This window comes from Rhopalosiphum maidis, chromosome 4, assembly GCF_003676215.2.
Source record: "Rhopalosiphum maidis isolate BTI-1 chromosome 4, ASM367621v3, whole genome shotgun sequence".
Classification (NCBI taxonomy): Eukaryota; Metazoa; Arthropoda; class Insecta; order Hemiptera; family Aphididae; genus Rhopalosiphum; species Rhopalosiphum maidis.
In genome coordinates, this window is record NC_040880.1 from 8,857,917 (window position 1) to 8,882,075 (window position 24,159).

General features: G+C 40.2%; 2 protein-coding genes across 3 annotated transcripts in view; both read right to left on the reverse strand.

Moving 5' to 3' along the window:
• LOC113549915 (transducin-like enhancer protein 4) overlaps positions 1 to 21,446 on the reverse strand; it is a 41,565-nt gene extending 20,119 nt beyond the window's left edge. The window contains exons 1-6 of one of the 2 annotated variants that reach the window (XM_026951431.1): positions 20,793 to 21,446; positions 6,309 to 6,406; positions 4,371 to 4,434; positions 3,006 to 3,050; positions 972 to 1,034; positions 764 to 838 (exon numbers count right to left, since the gene is read on the reverse strand). In XM_026951431.1, the coding sequence (XP_026807232.1) occupies positions 764 to 838; positions 972 to 1,034; positions 3,006 to 3,050; positions 4,371 to 4,434; positions 6,309 to 6,406; positions 20,793 to 20,849 (402 nt within the window). In that variant the 5' untranslated portion in view covers positions 20,850 to 21,446. Of the gene's footprint in view, positions 1 to 763; positions 839 to 971; positions 1,035 to 3,005; positions 3,051 to 4,370; positions 4,435 to 5,819; positions 5,884 to 6,308; positions 6,407 to 20,792 lie in introns of both variants that reach the window. The other variant, XM_026951432.1, reaches the window with a different exon arrangement.
• Positions 7,240 to 10,473, reverse strand: LOC113549916 (histidine-rich glycoprotein-like). Its single transcript, XM_026951433.1, has 3 exons — positions 10,315 to 10,473; positions 9,242 to 9,315; positions 7,240 to 9,052 (listed from the first exon to the last, which is right to left on the reverse strand). Exons 1-3 carry the CDS (start codon positions 10,333 to 10,335, stop codon positions 7,969 to 7,971), a joined length of 1,179 nt encoding a protein of 392 aa, XP_026807234.1. The 5' UTR covers positions 10,336 to 10,473; the 3' UTR covers positions 7,240 to 7,968.
• Positions 21,447 to 24,159: the final 2,713 nt, after the last annotated feature.

Consider the following 24,159-nt stretch of genomic DNA (forward strand, 5'->3'; position numbering starts at 1 on the left):
AATAGTGAAAAAATAATACCAACCCGGGGCGTCACGATATAATAATAATGTATTATAACCACGAAATCATATAGCCGATAGCGGCGCGGGGAAAAGGGTAAAATCGACAGACTCACGTAGTTTGGGACGACCATATCGAGCCCGAGCTCGTTACACGCGCGCACCTCCTCTTCCTACCTATATAGTATATATATATATCAGCGACGATCTTGCACCTTCACCTCCGCATCACACCACCCCTTAATACCACTACCCCATATGCCCACGTAGACGACGACGTTTTATTCGCGACGCGCCTCCGAAATAGGTTCATACAATATTCAACGCGCGTTACCGCCGACGCCGCCGCCACGTCCTGAACTTCCGACGCAGACGTGACCAGACTGGCCAACTCGATTTTAGCCTTACGATCCTTACGAACCCCATCGCCGTCGTAGTTGTCGTCGTCACCGCCATTTCGCGAGACGACCGCACTGCACGCGCGGTATACGTTTACCTAAAAACCAACAACTATTGCTGCTGCTGCCCGCAGGACGCTACGTTTAATTGCTTCTGGGACGACGCGATGCGAGAACAATATTATTATCGAGAGAGAGAAAAAAATCGAAACGTCAGTGTTTTTCCCCCTACCCCCTCCCTCCCTTCAATCACCTTTATTGGTTTTTAAGACGCTACACACGTGAAAACCATTGCTATTACACGTTTTATCGTATACGATGATTATACTCATATATTTTATAATTTGTACTGTATAATATCTTACCCCTATGATAGCGTTGAGTTCGGTCATAGTCACTTGTTTCGCTCTTTCTACAGCGGTGGCTACTTGCTGTTGGTGCTGCAACAATACACAAAACAAATACGTTATTATGTTGTATGGATGTGTTTACGTTTATGACGAGATATGTCACAATAATAACTGAACGTATTTATGAGAAAAAAAAATCGTTGGATTTCATGAAATCACTCACCTCTTGCGAGAGAAAAGGCATTATCTGTGCGATGATGGCGTTCAAACGCTTCGCAATTTCCGTCTAAACAAAATAAAAATTATTATTATCGTTAAGCATTAATATTTTGTACACACACACACATATATATATATTTATAATGTAATGAGAATTCTTCCTCCATCTCCGGGAGTTAGCACGCATCGCCGCAACACATCGTTAACGACATTACGCGCGGGAAATTAATTAGAGTCAGTCAGTGCAGTCAGTGACGGGTGACTGGAGAAGGTTGACCGTTTTTATTTGCAATGTATATAATATGAGTGTGCTTGAAGGGGACGGCGACGACGACAAACAGCCCGTTTATGTAATATATATTATAAATGCCGTGGAATAACAGCTTATATATATACTGATTGCTATACTGCAGTGGCGTCGTTGCCGGGGTGAAACGGTTTCGTGTTATCGCCCTCCGGTATTACGTGAGCGAGCTACCCTCTTTTTGCCACCACCCTCGTCGTTCGTCACCACCGCCACCGGTACATGGTCTTGTATACAGTGGCGGCGGCGACTCTGAACGGGTAGGGTCGAACGGAGGAGAACGGGAAACCGTCAAGGCTCGAGTGTTTCGCGGGTATAATGTTTTCCTTCGGGCTTTGCCACTCGACACGAGTGGTGCGGGGTAGCCACCACCACCACCGCACCTCAGCACGCAGAACGCGCAAACGACCCTTGTAATATGTGCCAACTCTCTGAGTTTTAATAGCTATGAGGGAGGAAAAACCCCACCCCGGTTATATAAATAAGCCGCTTCCCGGTCTGCGTTCTCCTTTTGTCAGAAGGGTATTATATATATACTTTTCCCTCCTTTTTTTTTTACTCTTCTCTTCTGTATCTCACTTTTGCTGTCTTTTTCCCCTCGAATTTCATCGTCATCCCTCTGTATATTTCTTTTCTACTTTTTTGACTTTAACTTTCCTAATGCAGCCACTCGGAAAGTACACACCGTACCGCATCTCTACTAAACATCGTATGAGTATATACGCATATATACTTTCAGCAAAAACACACGGCAATCGGCGTCACTTTAAGTACGTGTACATCTCAAACACTTAAGTAATATAGATATACGCAACATTGTACCTATTTTGGTACATATTGCAGTTTTACTGTATATGTATATTACGACAGATCAATGATCAATATAAATATGCAAATAAACTTAATATACGCACACTGAAATATGTATAACGACATCACTGTCACAATATATTTATGATGATAATTCGCTCGAAAACCATTTAATAGTGTAGCAATGATTGTTAATAACAGTAGTTCATTAAGTATAGTTTGTAATATTTAGCAGCCAAATACTACTACGATTAATTGCACACCACTGGTGTAACAATCGCTGTCACGTTGAGCAATCTCGCTCCTCTCTGCCTCTCATTCTTTTTCAACTTCTTTCCTACTCCCTCCGACCAACCACTGTGGCGGAATCTGAAATGTATTTCGACGACGGGAAATATACCTTCGGGGCACTTATTGTTATTATTATATGGGAGCGCGCTGCGATATTTCGAGGGCGGCTGAGTTAATCGGGGACTCGTTAAAAAACCGGAGGGGTTGAGAAGATTACGTTGTGTTGAAAATAAAAAGTACTAGGGTGGAAAACAGCCCGGGCGATTACTTCGCCGAAATGAATTTACAGCAGATGACAGCAGGGGTAGAGTGAAAAAATAAGAGAGAAATCCTCCGCTCCCTTACTGCTGCGCACTATATATATATATATATATATAGCAAACAGCTCTCTCCCCCACGTATGTCCTTTACCATATTTCTCCCTCGGCGTTTTGTACAAAACGAAATATTAATTCGGTGGGATGACGGTTTTAACGACCCTTTGCCAGAAATTTGCACTATAGTCGTAACGGGATTATTCGTGGGATGGAATGGGGAGGTGAAATGTTTGAGATTTAGCGACGTTATTATACACGACACAAGGTAAAAAGACAAAAAATATATATGTAAAAAGGATTATAATTAAAAACTTGCCTGCTTGTGCATTTCCACGTTGAGACCGTAGGACATCTCGTAGTACTGTAAATATATAAAAAAAACAATTTGATTAGAATACTGCAGATACACTTATACTCGACATATGTATCAACAATCAATCGACGTTTATCACAGAGACGCGACATAGTCTCTCAAAATACCGTTAAGCTAATCGAAAGACAAGCGTTGTGACGACGAGAATCATTTTTTCTCTTCAATAAAATAATAATAGTATGTCAACACGCGTTTTTATAAGAGGTTAATAGAAATCGTTAAAAGTGTTTCGAGACGTGTATTCCATTAACAGAAAACAACGAACTGTAAATAAAAAAAAATCCAAATAATTGAATTTTTAGTTGTACGAATAAAGTATGTACGTTAGCATATAAACCTTTTATATTATATACAGAATGGTCGATAACTTGTAAAATGGAAGTGCATAAAATATTATTTTATACAGCAGAGAAATGTGCAGCGTTTAATATATAATATTATCTTAAGAAGACGCCATACCCGTATGTGTTGTCTCTGTCTTACTAACGTACATCATAACAAATTTTCGTTCAGTAGAATACATTTTGTGACGTTAGCTTTAATATTAGAGTAAATTTACCTATTATCAAATTTAAAGGTAAGAATATTATCTAGATAATGACATATGCTTTTAATGATATTATCATTTTAAAGTGAGTTATGAACATTTTAAATTTGTTATATTTTACATAGCTTTAACTCACTTTAAAATAATAATATCATAAAGCATATATCATTGTCTAGATAATATTCTTATCTTTAAATTTGATAATAGGTAAATTTACTCTAATATTAAAGCTAACATCACAAAATGAATTCTACTGAACGAAAATTTGTTATGATGTACGTTGGTAAGACAGAGACAACACATACGGGTATGGCGTCCTCTTAATTATACATATATAAACTACTCGAATTCTTAGAAGTCGTCAAACTATTTGTTCGGGAAGGAACATTTGGGATAAATAATAAATACCTATTAAACACACTGCTTATCAAAGCTTAATGTGTCTCATATACTATACTAAATGAAAATAAGTTTACGATTACGCAAAGATAAGTTCAGCTCACTTTAGCCTTTGAGTAATCCTATACTGTACTTAGCGGTATATCGAGTGGACAAACGCGTTATTTCCGTCAACTTAAAACATTTTATTTAATTTTAAGTAAACAAGCATCGACGTTTTGAATAATATTTATGTATCATAAAAAAATGACGATTTTGTATAACAATAACGATGTCAACATTTTGCATGCAAAAGCCATAGCCGAAAGCTACACAATAATATAAGCATCTGGTGAACACTATTTATAGTGACCTGTACTCACCATCACGTAATGCCTTTGCATTTCGGTTTTTTCTTGGACGATTTTTTCGACTTCCATTTTGGTACTGTTTTGATGGCGAGGGACAAACAAAAACAAACCCAAAAAATAAACAAGCAATGTTAGTATAATGTAAAAATAAAAAACATTAAACAAAACAAAAATTAAACAATACAGACAAAACAAATATAAGGGATGTTCGGATGTAAATATCGAATTCATCGTCCAAAAACATTTCTCTCAGTATATTCTTATATACCTTTATCGCCTGCACCTCTTATGATTATAATCGCACAAATATTTATTTTAGCTCAAATACCTCAAATACCTCGTTGTACTGCTGCAGTGATTTATTTTAACTAAATTATGATGTTATTAAAAAATTATAATATACTTATCGTAAGACACAACTTATAAATATAATATATAATTTGGGTATGATTCATTAGTTCACGGTGTCGGGCAGAGTGCATTACGTATATATAATAAAGTACGGCGTTTTAATGTATTAATTATTTTATACTAATCGCTTTAATAATATATTATGTAGGCATATCATCATTATTATCATTACTATTTTACTACGTGTGAACAAATAAATACATCATAACACCGCTTAAAAATAATTATTAATTTTTTACATAAATACAGGGCGATCCATATAAATGGCTTTAAAATCAATGTATTTATTTATTCATATAAGTAGTTATAACTTTATAAGTAATTTAAGTAATTATAAATAATCTATTTTTCACAATTCATTTTATCATAACGCACTTTTTTAGGTTTTTAGTAGCAATACTTATTTTTGATTTCATAGTCAGAAACAATACTTTATACTTATCAAAAAAAAAAAAAAGTTTTGACATATAAATATCGAAAATAGAATACTTTTTAAATATTTTTAAGCAATTATCCACGAAAGTGTCTCCTTACTAGTGAATCATAATATTATTAATAAAATAATATTTAAATTTGATATTTATATACTAATGTATTTATAAAAGTTTTTGCTCTCGGTTATGAGTTAAAATGTAAAAATCTAAGAAATTACAAAGACAAAAAATATCCTTGTAAAATGTTAATGTTTTAAATATTTCAAACACAAAAACTTTTTTTAGACAAATTAGTGTAGCTATATGAAATATATTTCGATCAGATCAACCCGTGTACATAAATACGAGTAAGATTATATCAATAAACATTAAAAAATGAGAGGCAAAAAACATGAAATGTTTTATATGACATTATAAATAGGTGTGTACCTAATGTATACATATGTGTCTACAAGGCCGTGATGGCAAGAACATTTCGAGGGACTTCACAGGCATTAAGGGGTAGTTGTTGTCGTTGTTGTTAATGCCGACGACAATATCAATGGCTCTTAAGCATTGCGTACAGCGGTTGTTCATGCTACATAATTAATTGTCCGGGACCTTCACGCTCACTCACCATTACGTAATGTCTTTGTATTTCGATTTTCTCGCTGGCCAATTTTTCGCATTCCATTTTCAGGCTGAAAACCAAACCGTACGTGATACATATACGTGTGCAACTCGATTATCCGTAGGTATATACTTCGTGGGTACGCCAATGGAAATATATATTATACACCGAATATCGGTCATTCCCACCCCCCCCCATTAGTGAAAGAATTAATATCCAAACAATACTATAACAATGTATTATTATATTTATATATCTACACGAAACAACATATTATAATAAAGGGAGTAGGTACATATAAATAATATTTTGGTCGGAGCAGAAATATAGATACCTATAATATTATATACGTGAATCCAAATTTTAATTTTCTTTTAAAAAATTTTAATTAATTAATTATAAATGTTTTGTACTGTAAAAATATTGTTTTTGTTAAAATATATTATATAGATCTGTATGAAAGTAGAGCTTGTAAGCTTGTATCATAACACTTACGTGTGGTACTGGGCTTGAAGAAAATTGAATTCTTCCTTGATTCGGTCGCATGATTCGCCAATAGTAAACTTGAACGGCTGCCCCGGCTGTGGTGGGCCCTGTAGATAAAAAAAAAAACAAATCTATATTAGTAAATTTATTGTTATGCGATCCAAATACATATAGGTGATAGGCGATATAGGTATACCTGCGCAGGGCGCGCATGTGTATATAATAATATATTATATTATGTTGGATTTCATAAGATGCAATTGGGAGTGTACGTGCGTGCAACGTATACTATACACTCAGGGGAGTCTGAGGGAAAAAAACGTGGAAAATCATTATTCGACACGGAAATTACAGACTAAAATGTGCAGCAATACAAGGCTAAACGGTCCAATAACCCCACGTAGTGTTATCATTGGGTTAGTGCAGCGCTGTACTATATATCGACGGGGTATACATGTGGTACGTGGAAAGATAAACACTATTTAGTCTTTCGCGCGTTATATATATTATATAGGTACCTGCCGTTGCAGTTACATAAAAGCTACGTTTTTATGACACTGTAGTGGTTTACGAATATATATATATATATATATATATATTAGGTATATAATATAGTATTATTAAAATGGCAGCGGTGAAATGCGCGAGCGTTTATGTACAATGATACGGATAAACACGTTTTTGTACATATATATGTAATATATTATATATTGTTTTATTTTTTATCGTCGTCACGTGATAAAGGCACGATAATTGGGCGGGTATTACAATATGATATAATGTTATTATTATAACGTTGCCACTGTAAATATACGTATAGATAGAGAGATGGATTTAGTGTTATAGTAAACAAGTTAGTGTATCGAATAAACGCGAGACCAGATTCACAGCAGTCAACAAGAACAACAACAATTCATATAACCAATAATAACATTTTAATATAACAAAACAACTTGACATTGGTAACAATAATAAAACATTACAATATTGTATACGTAAATATGTACCTATACGATAAAATACAATGTTTATATAATATAACAATATAAGAAACCGGAAGCTACACCGCCAATTTTGATTAGTCTATCCTAAACTGAAATAACATATTATTATAGAATAGTACTAATATATACGTATAAAAAGACCCGATTACAACGATAAGTAATAATAAAAATAAATCATTACAAATGAGTACTTAAAATTATCACAGAACAAATATATAAGTTATACAAGTAGTAACAACAGTTCATACATTACTGTATTTAGGAATACCGAAATTAGTATGGAGAAGGTACTTTCAGTACAGCAACAGCAACCCTGACGGCGGCGGTAACAATAATAATTGACAACCTCAGAGACATCTGACGCCGCCGACGAAAAAGGGAGACGTAGATAAAGTGAAAGAAGCACACGAGAAAGGAGTTAAAGATAGAGAGACTGGAGATATAAGACGAGATGAGTCGGAGATGGAAACTTTGAAAACAAGTATTCGAAGAACCCCATAACCTTTACCGTATTCATAAAGTCAATACCAAATGCAGCGGGGTAGAAGATGGGGGCAGGAGTTGAAGACGAGTGCCGACTTCGTATCCTTTGTCCTTGCGGGGTCGTTTATACGGCGGTAAGGTGCGACTGGTGATCGCGGTCGTCTTCGTCGGATGACGTTGAATTAGACGGTGTGCTTGTGGTGGTGTTTGGAGTGACCGGCGTGGTGGTGACCGTGAGCGGCCTTGCCGTGATGTTGGTGAGCGTGTTCGGCACTACCTCCGTGCTTGTGTCCGTGTCCGAACTTGCCACCGTGGTGGTGCTTGTGCGCGGCGCTTCCGTGATGTTCGTGTCCGTGTCCGAATTTGCCACCGTGGTGGTGTCCGTGTCCGAACTCACCGCCGTGGTGATGTGCGTGCTCGGCGCTTCCGTGATGTTCGTGTCCGTGTCCGAATTCTCCGCCGTGGTGATGCTTGTGGTCGGCGCTTCCGTGATGGTGATGCTTGTGAGCTGCGCTACCGTGATGTTGATGTCCGTGTCCGAATTTGCCTCCATGGTGATGTCCGTGTCCGAATTCTCCGCCGTGATGATGTTTGTGTTCAGCGGCACCGTGGTGCTTGTGTCCGTGTCCGAATTCTCCGCCGTGATGATGTTTGTGAGCGGCGCTTCCGTGATGTTCGTGTCCGTGTCCGAATTTACCGCCGTGGTGGTGTCCGTGTCCGAACTCTCCGCCGTGATGATGTTTGTGTTCAGCGGCACCGTGGTGCTTGTGTCCGTGACCGAATTCTCCGCCGTGGTGGTGTCCGTGTCCGAAGTCTCCACCGTGGTGATGCTTGTGCTCGGCGCTTCCGTGATGTTCGTGTCCGTGTCCGAATTCTCCGCCGTGGTGATGCTTGTGGTCGGCGCTTCCGTGATGGTGATGCTTGTGTGCTGCGCTACCGTGGTGTTGATGTCCGTGTCCGAATTTACCGCCGTGGTGATGTCCGTGTCCGAATTCTCCGCCGTGGTGATGTTTGTGTTCCGCGCTACCGTGGTGCTTGTGTCCGTGACCAAACTCACCGCCGTGGTGATGCTTGTGGTCGGCGCTACCGTGGTGTTGATGTCCGTGGCCGAATTCTCCGCCGTGATGATGTCCGTGTCCGAATTCTCCTCCATGGTGATGGGCGTGCTCGGCGCTTCCCTTGTGGTGGTGTTCGTGGTGTGCCTCGCCGTCGTGTTTGTGCGCGTGTTCCACGTCACCGGTATGGTAGTGCGTGTGCTTTATGACTCTATATATAATATTACACAGACGAAAAAAATTAAACTTAATATTATTACCTATACACACGACGAACGTGGTACGAATAAAAAAGAACTATGTAACGGTTAAAGACGTGTATGTCGTACACGGTATACACGAATGCGTACCCGGTTAACAACAACGCTATAAATAGTATATCGCAATCGACGACTCTTACCCTTCTGCTACTTCGTTATCGCTCAATTTGGCCGCACCAAATGACGTCAAGCCGACCAAACACGCGATAGTTATCTGTAAAACATTTTTAAATGGTGCGTTTTTATTATATATATATTATTAATATACGTGTCGTCGTACAATCGCTTCCTGATGATCTATGTATTATGTGTGTATGTGTGTGTGTAACGGTTAAAGCACGTATACGCGAATCACCAAGTGGGTGGTGGTAGTTTTACGTAAGGGGTTGGTTCGGGGAAGCTAGCTACAGCGATAAAAATCCACTGCCGAAAAGCAGTAAAACCTCGAACAAATTATTTGAAAAACATTAAAAAGCCAACTGTACTTATGTTTCATAAAACTTAACGACTGGTTTTGTACTTTTTCTCTACTACACGTATATACACGTGTATCTGTGTGCGTGTATGTGTATATTACAGTTTTTTCCTTTTCTCTTTTCTTTTTACGATGGCAACGTAGACCGCCAGTACTTTACGATCCGTAACGAAGCGACGCGTCCCTTATACGAGTTTATACGTCGTACCCCCTAGGAGGTTTTTATGGGATGCTGAACGGAAAAAAAATAAGAGCAAAAAACTTGGTTGTTTACACGAAACGTCGTCCACGTCGTTGGGAGAATACGGGAGCGGGTTTTTACGGTCACAGACTAATAAAAATTTATTGGAATTGTAATAAAAACCCGAACAACGTTTACATGTACCTATATATATACAAACGTACACACTGTTTTTTTTATGTACAAGGTATTGCCATTGGATGTACGAGTTGCGGCGTGGTATATTCACTTAAAAGTGCGATTAAACTCGTAAAAAATTGTTCCTTCAATGTAACGAACCTTCTCTATACTACGATATAGAGGTAAAGAAAAAGTGCGACGACATGCGTATAATATGACACGTGTATATTGTATTATTTTTTTTATAATTTATGTGTAGAAAATAAAAGTGATAAAAAGTATAGAAAATTCATGTTCGAATATAAGATTATTGTAATCACGTATTTCAAACAATAAGTAAATATATTGTAAAATATAATGAGAAAAATTGTACTTACCAGAGGAGTTATGGAACCCATGTTTGTTTGAATATATATATATATATGTATTGGCACGATATTGTTAGTCAAACGAAGGAAAGACTGATTGTGATACTGTTACTGCGGTCGTCTGGAGTTTATATATGAAACCTAAATCCCACGGTGGTGGGAAAATCGGCCCGGAAAAGCGGGTAACACACCACCACCACCTTCATCATCGTCAACCACTACCACTATACCACGGTAACAATAACCCGTCGCACATAAGCGGCAGTATGCACCTTTCACGGCGGCGGCGATTTCGAAACACGCACTCACTTGCTACAGCAACGGAGCCGCGGCCTTCGCGCGGGCGGAAAATCATTTTTCACATATTATATACATACATACATTTTACTTTTTTTTCTTTCCAACAGCAGCGTAAGGTTACGATAATAATAGTCGACCTCCGAGTACGTACCGTACGTACGTACATACGTATACGGTACGCCCGCACCGTCGGCTGCGATTCGTCACAACTCGGTAGAAAAAAAAATGTATATAAAATTCACCAAACGCGTGTATAACGCGCGTATATGTACATAATATACATGGTCGTCACACAATAGAAATACGCGACACGTTCGAAATACGACACATACCGCGCAAATAGCCCGTGAAGCTGTTTTCGCAACCCCCGACGACGACCACGACGACGGCGACGACCTGCACCTGTATGTACGCCGACCGTGGTATATTCGCCGATGTAATATATATATATATATAATATACACTCGCCTCACATCGCGTATAAGAACCGTGTAAAAACGGTATACGGCGTCGGTAATAAGGAAAAGAAAATTTGCAAGGTCGACGGCGGCGCGGCGGACACGCGGTACACGTCGTATATTATATACGAAATAATGGTAAAAAATTTTCAACGCCCGTGTGTGCGCATTGCCCCATACGCGCTTTGTCGTGCTGTATATTATATATTTTGTATAATATGGCCGTAACGACAATAAACTCGACGAGACGATGGTAACGTCAACTATACGTTATGGCACGTATTCACGACTTTGGGCTTTCTTTTTTCTTTATCGTGTTTTTTAGATTAATGGGAAAAGATTTTTGTACTTTATAATCATCGACAGTTGTTAAAGTCAGTGTGCTCGCTATAGCAATAACAATATATCGTTTAAAACGTATTTATTTGTTTGATATTTTCACGTAGACGTATAAAACACGTATACAATATCAAAATATGTTATACCTATTATCAATCGCGCGTAGACTATACACAATATTCCTAGTGGCGTTTCGAAAACTTCCGAAATAATCACGTTCGTTTTTGATATCTATCTGTATATATATATTCTGTATTGTTACAATAAAATATGTGAAGAAAACATGTTCCAGAACTATACTTATTACTTATACCTACTTCGATAAAATAGGCTACAATTCTACCTAACCAATCCACTAAATAATGAAAAGTATGTCGACATATAAATTACAATTAAATCCTTTTTGAGAGATAATAAAGTTAATGTTAGATATAGATACTATAAAAATTGTTTTTGCTTAGTTGTTAATTTCAGAAGATATACCTACACAAGTACCAACAATCTGCATTTGTTTTATATATATGAATTATATAAGTATATATCCAAAACGTACTATATGGTCAGATAATTATTCTAAATTATATTTTTGTAGGTATTAAGGTATGTACTAATAAGAATATAATAATAGCGACATACGCCAAACAAAAAATTTAATTCAATCACACGTAATAACATATCGTGTTAATCTAAATACAAATATTGTTAAATAGCAATATTATAGTACCTACATATTATATTATAATATTATAATACTGATTAAAATATAGACAATGTCTAATTTGATAGCTTAGTAATCATATGAAATAAGTTTTTATATGTAAATACTTAATGCATTGTATTGTCAAATAGATGATACTCGATAATGATATTTGTTGATTAGAATAATTTACAAAATTCGTTTTAATAGTTGAGTATCCAATTTGCCTTTGTCTTATGTAGGCGAGTGATTATTATTCTATATTGTATTGATAGAATAAACTTGAGATTAAGATATATTCTACATCTAAAATATAAGTCAATTGCCAAATATACCTTTAACAATTTCCAATTACTTTATTCTAAATTGATACGAAAGAAAATACCTGGTTAAATATTGACTTTTGAATTTTATACTCAAATATTATTAATTACAGTAATAATTTTTCTAAAACTGATAATTTGAACCGTAATTACGTACAATAAAAATTAGCAAAATCGTATAACTTCTGGAACTGTTGGTTAATCTTACATAAAGTCTCTTATGACCTTGTTATTATATCTTTTTTAAGGCGTTCAATTTGTTTTATATTATAGGTATTTAAATTTCTAAATAGAATGCATAAAAAGCTTACATAATTTAAGTCTGGTAAATGTATAACATTTAAAATTTCATGGTCTTCGAGGTGTCATATCAATATACATTAAAAATGTCACTCAGACACATTTTGCCGTCAAATTGATTATATAGGACGACTTGTCTAAACTGGAACATGATATATAGCTATATAACGATTTGTTGAATAACCATCGTCAAAAGGCTTGATTGATTTTTGCATTCTTAATAAGGAAAATGTACTAAATATTCTATTTTTGATTAATACAGTAGATAAAATTTAAAAAAAAAAAGCAATAAATAAATGTGTTGGTAAAAAAGCTGTACCACTGCCGTATACAATATAGATTATTAGATAACACTAAATGGATCAATGTGTGATTCGTGTTACAGAATAGACGTGACGTGAAAAATAACGACATATAGTATAAGTATGTATAGTAGACTTTACTACTATAGACTACAGGTATTAGACACCCTCAAATCATAAAAAGACAGTTGTGAAATTGAGAAAATAAAATTTACGATTTGATAGTAAAGTTTATTTACGTACATGAAACTTTTTTAAGTAATATTTATACAACTATATACCTAATCGGTAAAACTAGTTAAAGAAAAAACCAAATGAATATGTTACAAAATGTACCCAAAAGTCACGACGACGTACTTTTAAATATTATAAAAAGAAAACGGTTACGTGACATAAGAGTTCGCATTCACAAATAATGAGAATAAAATGAGAATTTTTCGAAGGAACAAAATGGCGATATAGGATTTAAGACAAATTAATACTATTCAAACTGTACAAGTATATTATGATATCGAGAATGTTTATATACATTTGAGCTTACACGCGATCACCCCAAACAATGTGTAATAAAACACGATTATAAATTTCAAACACCATTTAATCCTTGATTGAAAAATCGCAGTTATTACAGATAACGTATATACCTACTAATTTCAATGCAAGATTGGAAAATATTAGAGTCCATGATCGACAAGAAATTGCGTGTTGGTTATAATATTTTTAAGGATACTTATTATTTATTTATGCATGGTATATAGGACGCACATAACGCACCCTTTTTACTATTATATCTGAAGACTTATTTTCCGAGCACTTAACAAGAACCGCATTTAAAATATATTTTAATTATACACAAGCGAATGTTGAAAAAAAAGGGAGGCAAATCGATGCATATATACCCTGCAGGTTTTACGACTATTTATCTTTCTCCGGGGACACTTTTTTGTTTGTTATTATTATTTTTTATTTACAAAAGTATAGCGCCATTAACGTATTGTATAATATATCACGTTGTATACTTTATATAATACACAGAGACACTTTTTAGAGCTCATTAAACCATCTTCGATGTTGTAAGTTTTATTCGTTTTTTCCCATATGACATATATATATATTATACGATATGGTAATACAACAACACAGTTGTTACATTTTCGAAGTAATGTGTGCAAAAATAAAACGTTAGACTACATGTTCCGGTTGCGTCGACGACATCGCCAGCAGTATCCGCGTGTGTCATCCGGCGCGCAGAATCCTGGACCGAGTGTAACCGCTACGCCGTCGCTAATTGCCGCTTAAAACTGCCCTCGGGTCCCGCCGCCACAAAATTGTTGTGCAGTAGCGTTGGCGGGGAATGCCTGGCGGAGGGGAGAGACGCCGAGACCGCAACAGGCGCGACCGAATTCGCTCCCACCGATCTCCCACGAGAAGAAATTTCCCCCTTTTTCACAGCATGCGTATTTATACGTAGTAGGTATACGCTCGTACGTGTGCGTGGTACACAATAATTTTATATATTTATAATATATTTAATATAAACGCGGTGCGGACCCACACGCACATTGACCATAGCTCAGTCACGAAACCCGACGCCAACGGACATAAACTGGTCTCGTCTTAGTCTCGTCGTGTGCGCTGCGGCGATGTTAGAATTTTCTTTTTCCCACAAGTGCAATTATATTTTTCTATGTATTAATATAATATAAATCATTATGCACCACCGATTGACGTGAACGTGCTGGCATTGCTGCGGAAACGACGGACGAGGCCGCGACAACAGACGACGGACAGGGTCGACGACAGGCGACGTACACGCGCTAACACACCACCATACATATATATATATATACGACGGCAGATCATATAATATGTTATTCAAGGATTCGACGACGATAATATATTATCACTTGGAAGGAAGAAGACGCGACATGTTGCTGGCGACCAGACTCGAGACGAAACCATCACACCGCCCATAACACTGCTGCTGCTGGCCACGACATAATAATGAACATATAATATATTATAAATGTACCAACAGAAGGGTTGTAAATGCGACGCGCCGCACGTAAATAAACGATGCGACTGTAGTGTATATAATATTATTATGCATTATGTAGGTACGGGCATTGTGTTTGTAAAATATGTACACCTATACACATTATAAACTGTCGAGGGACGACTATAGGGACGATGATATATATGATGGAGGGTGCAATCGGAGGGTCGTCGTCGTTGCACGACCGATTTTCTACTGTTTTTTTTCACGTTTTCGAGTAGGTCCTTGACAAACGCTGTGGGCGCAGAGCTTAATCGAGTAAGTATTATAATATAGATCATTATATACATATAGATATATACTGTGCGGCGGGTGTATGGGTATGTGCGATAATATTTTATGTCGGTGTGCGTGTTTATTTTATACGAAGCGAATAAAAAAATGTGCACAAATCAGTCTCGGATTTTTAACGGGAAAATTTATCACCGAAAAGAAAAACATTCATGCACGTCGACCCTCCCCGCACATACATTAAAAAAACCGCACGTTCGACCGACGTGCAATTTATAATGCGTAACGTTTATAATATATTATATACGAGTCTGCAGCTGGTCGCAGCCACCGCCGCCGTAATAATGATCTCGCGAACACGAAAACCGACGTTACGTTTAAGTATAAATCTTATTCGGCTCGTTCGGACAAATTGGTTTTCTCGGGAAACATAAGTTATAATGTATAGTCGATCGGTGTGAAACGCGTGGTCTATACCCGATTTTAAATGCCCATAACTCGTGCCGGTTAACAGTCCCCATATGGAAGAGAGAAAAAATGCACGCCGCTGTGTACCTGCAGGTATATAACGTATATACCCGATAAACGACATTATATTATATACTATATATACGCGATATATAAGCGTGTATACAATATACACTCGTCGTCGAACAAAGAGGAAGCAATCGACAGAGAATTTCTCTCCAAATATGTACAAGACGTATAAAAAAAAAATAAAAAAAAAAAATAATACAGTATATAACGTCGTCGACGGGCCCGCCGGGGGATCGGGTATGGCGGGACGAGTTTTTTTCTCCTCTCCGTTTTATACGTTATTATTATTACTGAATAGGTATATTATGCGCGCGTATATAACATTATAATATGTAAAGACTTCGCGCGCGCGCGCACACACACACACTACATACGCTACACAGTACACATACACACTACACACACAGTAGCTGCTGGCCCGAAGGCCGACGACCGGCGTTATTATTTATTTTTTTTTTGTCCATACATTTTCCGTATATGCCTCTCGATAATAATAATTATTACTATCGCGCGGCGGTTATTATACTTCCACGGACCGGTTTCTCGTTGGCAGTTTATAAACGCGTATGTCTGCGGGCACACCTGTAGTAAAGTCCCCGTCGGTTTTTTTCTTTTTCTTCGTCTCTTCTGCACGATTGCGCGTGCGTGAGGTAAAAAAATACGGGTACGAGTATGTGCGTATGTTGTTTTTTTATCACGTTTAAAACGCGCGCCCGTGTAGATTTAGTTGCCTATTACCACCGGGATATTACCTGTCGATATCCGATAGCGTGAAACACGAGTCTGTTGCGCGCACACACGCACCACAAGCGTTCATTATGCCCTATAGTGGTTAATAAAAAAAAACACTGGCCGGTTGTATGTAGGCCTAAAGCAGAAATCAACTTGTGTGCGTGCGTGTGTGTGTGTGTGTGTATGTGTGTTTATGCCTTGTAATTGTAAAGACCGATAGGATAATAACAAGTGGCGTGACTTAATGATACCCCGCGAGTAAAAAAAAACCAAAATAATTATATAAACGTAACAATACATTATATTATATAATGACTAATCCGGACATGTATATCCTTACAGGGATTGTTATTTTCGTGTCGAGCAGGTGGGACACGTTTTTCTAGAATCCACACTACACAGTCGCAGCACACATATATAAAATGATTATATTATTCCACGTATAGAACGCCGGATGAGGGGAGTATAGAAAAACGACGGTCGACGACGACGACTTCTTTCGAGACTATTATATATAAATAAATACCACGACCCACCGTCATTATAAGGGTCCTATTTCCTTTTCATAGCTTTTATACGCGGCCGATTATATATTCCCTTCTTCTTAGTTATTGCGTCCATATCCGTGTTCCGCGCGTTTACACAACAGGCGGTTATATATAAAAAGGACTTAATATATAATATCACGCCACGCGGGGACGCATACATTATATTTTGTTCGCAAACACTGATGCATTTACCGTCCGAACCGTTATATTGTCACAGTAGAATGGTACGACTCGACTCGCTGTCGGCGTGAAAAGCGATTCGTGAAAAAAGCGTTTAGTCCGTCATTCTGTATACATCATTATTATATTATATACAATATTATTACATTACGGAACGGTTGGTGCGCTAACGATGCCCGCCCAATACCTAATTGGACGTGGTCCTTGCAAGACGGTCGACTCGTCGTCATCGTCGTCGGTGCGTGTGGTCTGTGAGTCCGACCGGAGCCGATCTTTGAGAAGACACATTAGGATTTCATAGTGGCGGCGGGTAGAAAATAAAATAAAAATAATAATAATTGGAGATATCCCGGACAGATATTATCTGCGGTACGTAATTTATTGTACATGTAAAAATTCCGAACTGTTCGCGTGACGAACAACACCGATGCGTGACGGCACCGGCGGCCACGGGATAGGTGGATGGGTAGTGCGAGGGGGCGTTAAAGATGACTGTACGAGGACCCCCGCCCACTACTCTACTTGTGTGTACCTATGTATAATAATATTATAATGATATAGGTACACGTAATAATAACACACGCGTATACTAAGGTACATAATAGTATAGATACGCACACGCGGTCCGGTAATGATGTATATAATGTTATAAGCTGCCCCGGCCGAAGGTCTTGGCGTGGGTGGGGGTGAAGCGCACCGGTTGATCGAAATGGATCAGGGGGCAGGGGTGTGCGTGGCGCGTGAAAGAAGGGAAGGATTTACGATTGATTTATTTTGCCCGCCCGTGTGACCGAACACACACATCAGTCGCGCGCGATTTGACACACGAAATTCGGCCGATGCGATCAGACGCGCCGCCGCAGCGACTGAAACAATACAACACAGTGCAAGTATCGCGTCGTCGGGAAGACTCTGCAACACCGCCCGCCGAGTTTATTGTACTCTTTTCCGGTATATATAATTTTTTTTCGCTCGTGTTCCATTAACCGTGACAGTCCCCCTCAAAAACAAAAATCTTCACTCTCCCGGCCCGCGGAGCCGATAAATTATACCGTGAGAAATGTTTACAAATATATATACATATTCGTATATATATATATATATAGACAAATATGTGAGACGCCGTTTATACACCGTGGAAATGAGACAGGAAGAGCGGCGGAGGAGCGGCTCAATCATTAATTTCGATAATGAATTTAAGGAGAGAAGTCGAAAAAAAAAAAACTAAAACGAGAACGGACGCGACTCTGTCACGGTGTTCCGAGGCCGATGGATCGAAACGGCGACGGGATCCACGGTATAATTACCCAGAAGTTCACGACCCGTAACCACCGCGCGATAAACGTGGTTTATTTTTTTTTTTTGTTGTTCATCGCCGTAGCAGCCGACACAATATGTTCGGCGACGTCACCACAACGACAACGGCAATAACACATCGACACGTCGCGGTCGCAAACATAATATTATCGTTATTACTATTACTGCGGGACACACAACCGACCGTCATTGGACGCGGTAGCGCACATTGTGCGCGGACGAGATTCGCATCAGTAACGCGCGCGCGATTTCGTCGTCGTGAGAACCGAACGTGGCGGGGCGGACGGGTGTATTCACCGCACACGCGCCTGTCATCGCCGTCACCGCTTTCACCGACCGAGACACTGTATACGACGTGCGAGAAATTAAAAACAATACAAAACATAGTGTGTCGGCGGCGGCTGTTATAATAATGCCGTGGTTAACCGCTCCGAATATGCGCGTAATGAACACCCGTGGGTGGAACTGCTTTTTGTGGGTCATTCCGCGATCGCGTGTGTGCGAATTCCGTACGCGTCACCCTCTCGCCGTCGTCATGCCGGAGCGCGCGAGTCTCCTCGCCCATAATATAACTCGTCGACGAGGAGACGGCGGCGGTGGCGGACGACTCGCAAATCGTGTTCGGCCGGATTAATTATTATCGCGACCGACACCGCCGCTACGGGTAAGTTGGTCGTTAATGAAGTGTACGCGTGTAAAACATTATAATTTATAATAATACATTATTCTACTGCGCGCGCGGTGAACGTTCCTCCGCCGAACTCCGCGGCTGATGTTCGTCTCTCGGCGTTCGAAGAAACACGTAATATAATATAAAATTATAACCAGTAAACGCTTTCGGTTCGTTTATACCGAAACGCAACCGTAACGCGTATTTATTATAATACCACAAAACAATATACACGACGGCCACAGTCGCAGACAGAGCGTTCACGTCCTCGTCGTGACCTCGCGCGCGCTGCAGTGGTCTAGCGGTCTAGTCGTAATGTACGTCGCGCGTCATTTTATCGAAGACCAACCGAGACGACGACGACGACGCCGCCCGCCACGACGTGACTATAATTAGCGGCGGCGGCGGCGAAACCCCAGAGCAATAACTCGAACCACTCGTCGCACAAAGATTACGCGACGAGAGCACACCGCGTCGTTTAACTCCCCACCAGCCCAACTCGAAAGTAATATCGTCGAGTACCATTAAAATGTATTTATAAAGCGCGCCGAAAAAAAAAACTTCTTTTATATTATGACTACTACATAGAGTACTACAAACATTCGAAAATGTCAATTTTCCGTTTAACCCTCCTCCCCGGATTTTATTTTTATTATTCCATTATACATTATATTATATCGTTATTGACGAGCGCGCGCTCGGGACACGGAGCACGTCATTATATTATAGTCGTACTGCACACACATACGTGTATTATATACAGACACGTTTTTATTACAAATTCAACCAATGCACCTCCGGGGGGTGCCCATTGTGTGCAGCGCGCCGGGTTCGCACGAGAAACCGGTGTGGGGTCCCGAGGGTTAGCGGGCGGTCTGTGCCGGCACAGTGGTACCCAAATTTTTGGCGACCACGACCACGGGACGGTTAGGAATTTGTTCGTTGGAAGAGGAAAAAAAAACATTCAAACACCAACACAATGAAATAATATATTATGCGCACGTCGTCGTTGTCGTGTAACTGCCGAGCGTGTATTATAACGAGCCAGGACGCGCGCACACACACCGTTGTTATCTAAATAGTCGTGGAAATGTGCCAATAGTTCAAAGGTACAGTGGCGATTCGATCGTTTTTCGCGTGAATACGATTTATGTTTGTGTGTGTATGTAATGTGTATATATACATTTATACACACACTATATATATATAGATAGATACATATACACATATATACATGGCACATGCACGCCGAATCACACACGCGTCGTTTTTAAATGCCGCCGTCTAATTCTGTTCCCGATAAGAACACACGCGTTACGTAATGTACACGACAACCGAGAGTGGGTTCGATGTTTTTTTTTTTTTTTAATAATAAATCTACTATAACTATTATACGTCTATACACTCGAACAATTTTTGCTATAAACTCATAAATTTTCGTTCTGATATAAGTTATCGTAACGTATTTAGAAAAAAAAAAAAAAAAAAATCGCTTACCGGGTGCCGGGCAGCGGCCGCTACAGCTGCTGCGTTCATCGTGGCTGCGGCGTACATGACGTGTTAGCAGCTCATGGCCGCAAAATCAAATGTCACTCGGTTTAATCGACGGCGGACGGACGGACGGACGAAATCGTATACACACACTGTGCGCGCACACACGCGTCGTCGAACAGAACAAACAAAGACGGCCGTAAAAATCGTAAAAGAGAGACGCCAAACACGCACAAGCACAGACGCACGACGGCGATCGGAATAATCGGTCTTTTGAGAATCTCGATATCCGCGGTTATATTATCGCACTGAACGCGATACGAATACACAGGTAAACCGTACGCGCTAAAACGATTCGATATGGCGCGCACACCGACGACAAAAAAAAAAATAAAAATAAAATATTAACAATCGACGATTACGATCAGACACACCTGACGATATTCGTCGGACACACGTGACTGACTGTTATTCCGCCGGAGACGCACACGTTTGAGATATTTTTAAAAACGAATCGGAACAACAACCGAAAAAAAAAAAAATTATTATTAATACACCGAAAACTTTGCGCGAGAACGGCCGTAAGTGCGGCGCGTGCAATACAAATACGTGGCACGGAGCGCGTAAACACTGTACGAAGACCAACGGAGCACTGAAGAGGAGCCGTCGACTGAGCCGGTGTGTGAACACGGACGCCCCGCCGCGCCCCGCGCGTCCGACGCACACGTACACTCACACACGCACACAGACGCGCGCACACAAGGCTGATGGTCCTCCGCACCCCGCCGCGCCGGCAGTAAACAAAACGATCGCCCGACGGTGCGGTGTGTACGATGGTGCGGCGGGCAAGGGCGGGGCGGCGTCAGTGTCGGTGGCGACGGAGGGGTCGCGCAGGGGTCCAGAAAAAATCGAACCTAAAACCCATGGAAGACGTGTAGCGTGGCGTGTGCGTGTGTGCGTCGGCGGTCCATGTGTGTGTGTGTGTGTGTGTACAGTGGGGTCGGGGAACATTGAAAAAAGACCTTTTCACAAAATGGCCGCCCACTCTTTACACTAGAGCGAAAACCCTCTTGCTTCTTTTTCCAATAACACAAAAGGTCTCTTCAATTTTATTCTTTTTTTTTCTCTCCTCTTTCTCCGTCATTCTCTCTCGTACACACGCGCGCGCGGCGCACACAACACCGTCCCGCTCGTCGCCCCTCGGAACGCCGCGCCGCCCGGCGGATCAGAAGGGTTTGAAAAGTTCCCCCGCGCGCGGCAGACCCACCCTCGCCGCCGCCGCATCGTCGCGCCGTCACTCCACTGATTTCATCGTTCCCCGATTCCCCGCCGCGCCGCCGACGCTCTGTCACACTCACACTCTCTCGCGCGCGCGGCGCAAAGCTCTCCGGTAGTTTGCACAAATATGGCAGCCGCATTCGAGCCATCCCTCCGCCACCTCCGCCGCCGCCTTTGCCACCCCTACACGCGGCCCTTCGCCGCCCCGCCGGCCAGACCGCATCGGCTGTTTGGTCCCTTCTGATTACCAGTATCGCTCCGCCGGCCCCGGGCCCCGAGCAAAACCCCAACACGCAAGCGGGCCCGTACGGTTTTTTTCACGTTTACCAGCCGCGGCTCCACGTGGAGCACGCCGTGACGGCGGCCAATGCGCGGTCGCCGCGGCGCCGTTTCGCAATGAGCCGCCGACCAGTCGCGTCGCGCCTCCGGCCAATCGGAGCCCGTCTGGCGCACCGTTGTCGCGTAGCAACCGGTCGGCTCCACGTGGAGCCTCGCGCAAACACGGATCCCGGGGAATATTAAAAATTTAAAAGGAAAAATGTTTTTTTTCGCTCCGTCTCACTCGCTCCGTCTCCTATCTCTCTCGCCGCGCCTCTCTCTCGCTCGTTCACTCTCTCTCGCTGTCTCTCTCTCTCGCTCCGTCTCCGTCTCTCTTTTTCCACTGTGACCGAGTGAGTGGCGTCGTCGACGGCCCGACCCACACGGGACGGGTGAGGTGGCGGTATAGTAGTAGTTGTACGGCAGTAGTAGTGTAGTAGTTTTACTGGTACTAGTGGTAGTAGAGTGGCGGCGGCGGCGGCGGCGAAGGGCAAAAAATAACAAAAAAACTTTTACCTGGTTTTTTTTTCCGATCGACCATTTCAACCTTTTTTTTTTTTTGTTGTTTTGTTTTTTTTTTTTTTTTTTTGTTCTGGACACACAATTGGATTATCTTCTATCTATAGGACGACGCTACCACCACCACCGCGGCCGCCGCCGACGGGTACCGATGCCGCGCGCAGAGTGTGACAAACCGTGTTTTATTTTGAATAATAATATATTATATAAATTTCAAAATAATAAAACGCGTAATACAAATGTAAAATAATATTGTAGGTATATCATGAACGCCGGACGCGCGTATGTATAGGTACCTACAGGTGTATACAGCATTATCACGACCGGCCGGCCGTCGATGAACGAAACGGAGAATGCACATATTATTATTATTTGTACACGGTCCCGAGAGTCGTCGTTTGATTAAAAACAGTAACGCAGGAATAAAATACGAATAACTATATAAATACATTGATATTATTATTCTCGTGCCCTCGGCCAATATCTACCGCTTTTGTTATTACGGTTATTTTTTTCTCTGTATAACCGCCCACCGCCGGCTTATTACGAAATTGATGACAATACTCCCGTTTAATGGGAGCCTTGGACTGTGTTTAATTTTTCGTGTTTTTTCATTGCTTCACGGTACGACGATAATGTTATTATCACAATATCATCTGACCGTCGTGGCGGAACGACAACGACGACTTTACATGATGGCTCGGCCGACCGAAATCATGGTTTGTATATTATAATATGTATTATTATATCATAAAATGTATTTCGAGGAAATTAAACGGGAAAGCGTGTGTGATGCGAAACGTCACAGACATATATTATTTTATTTATATGCAGTAGGTACTAGGTAGGTATATACATATATATATAGGATATACGTTTTAGAATTACCTATGCGTAAAGTCAAAAGGGAGTGCAAGAAGGGGGATTTGAATTACACGTCATATGCCTACAGCTGCAATATTGTAAAATAATAATAAAAAAACGCTCACAAATCGTTTCTTTATCGATTTATCGGTTTTTATTATAATTATTTATTACAATTTTTTTTCTTTCGCTTTTACTCTCTCCGCGCTTTGTCTTTTGTTTATAGTATTATTATGCTGTACCTTGTAAACACACGCGCGGCTAACATATATTATACATTTATGTTATAATATAATGTACGAGTATACTAAATATACGTATATGAAAAAATAATGTCGCGTCGACTCGTTTACACAATGTCTGCAACTCAAACACACGGCTGTGGAGAATAACA

Coding starts and splice junctions, on each gene's coding strand:
- LOC113549916 (XM_026951433.1), bottom strand. CDS start 10,335: ATGGGTTCCATAACTCCTCTG. Junction 9,316..10,314: donor TGGGTTCCATAACTCCTCTG/GTAAGTACAATT, acceptor AATGTTTTACAG/ATAACTATCGCGTGTTTGGT. Junction 9,053..9,241: donor GATAACGAAGTAGCAGAAGG/GTAAGAGTCGTC, acceptor TATTATATATAG/AGTCATAAAGCACACGCACT.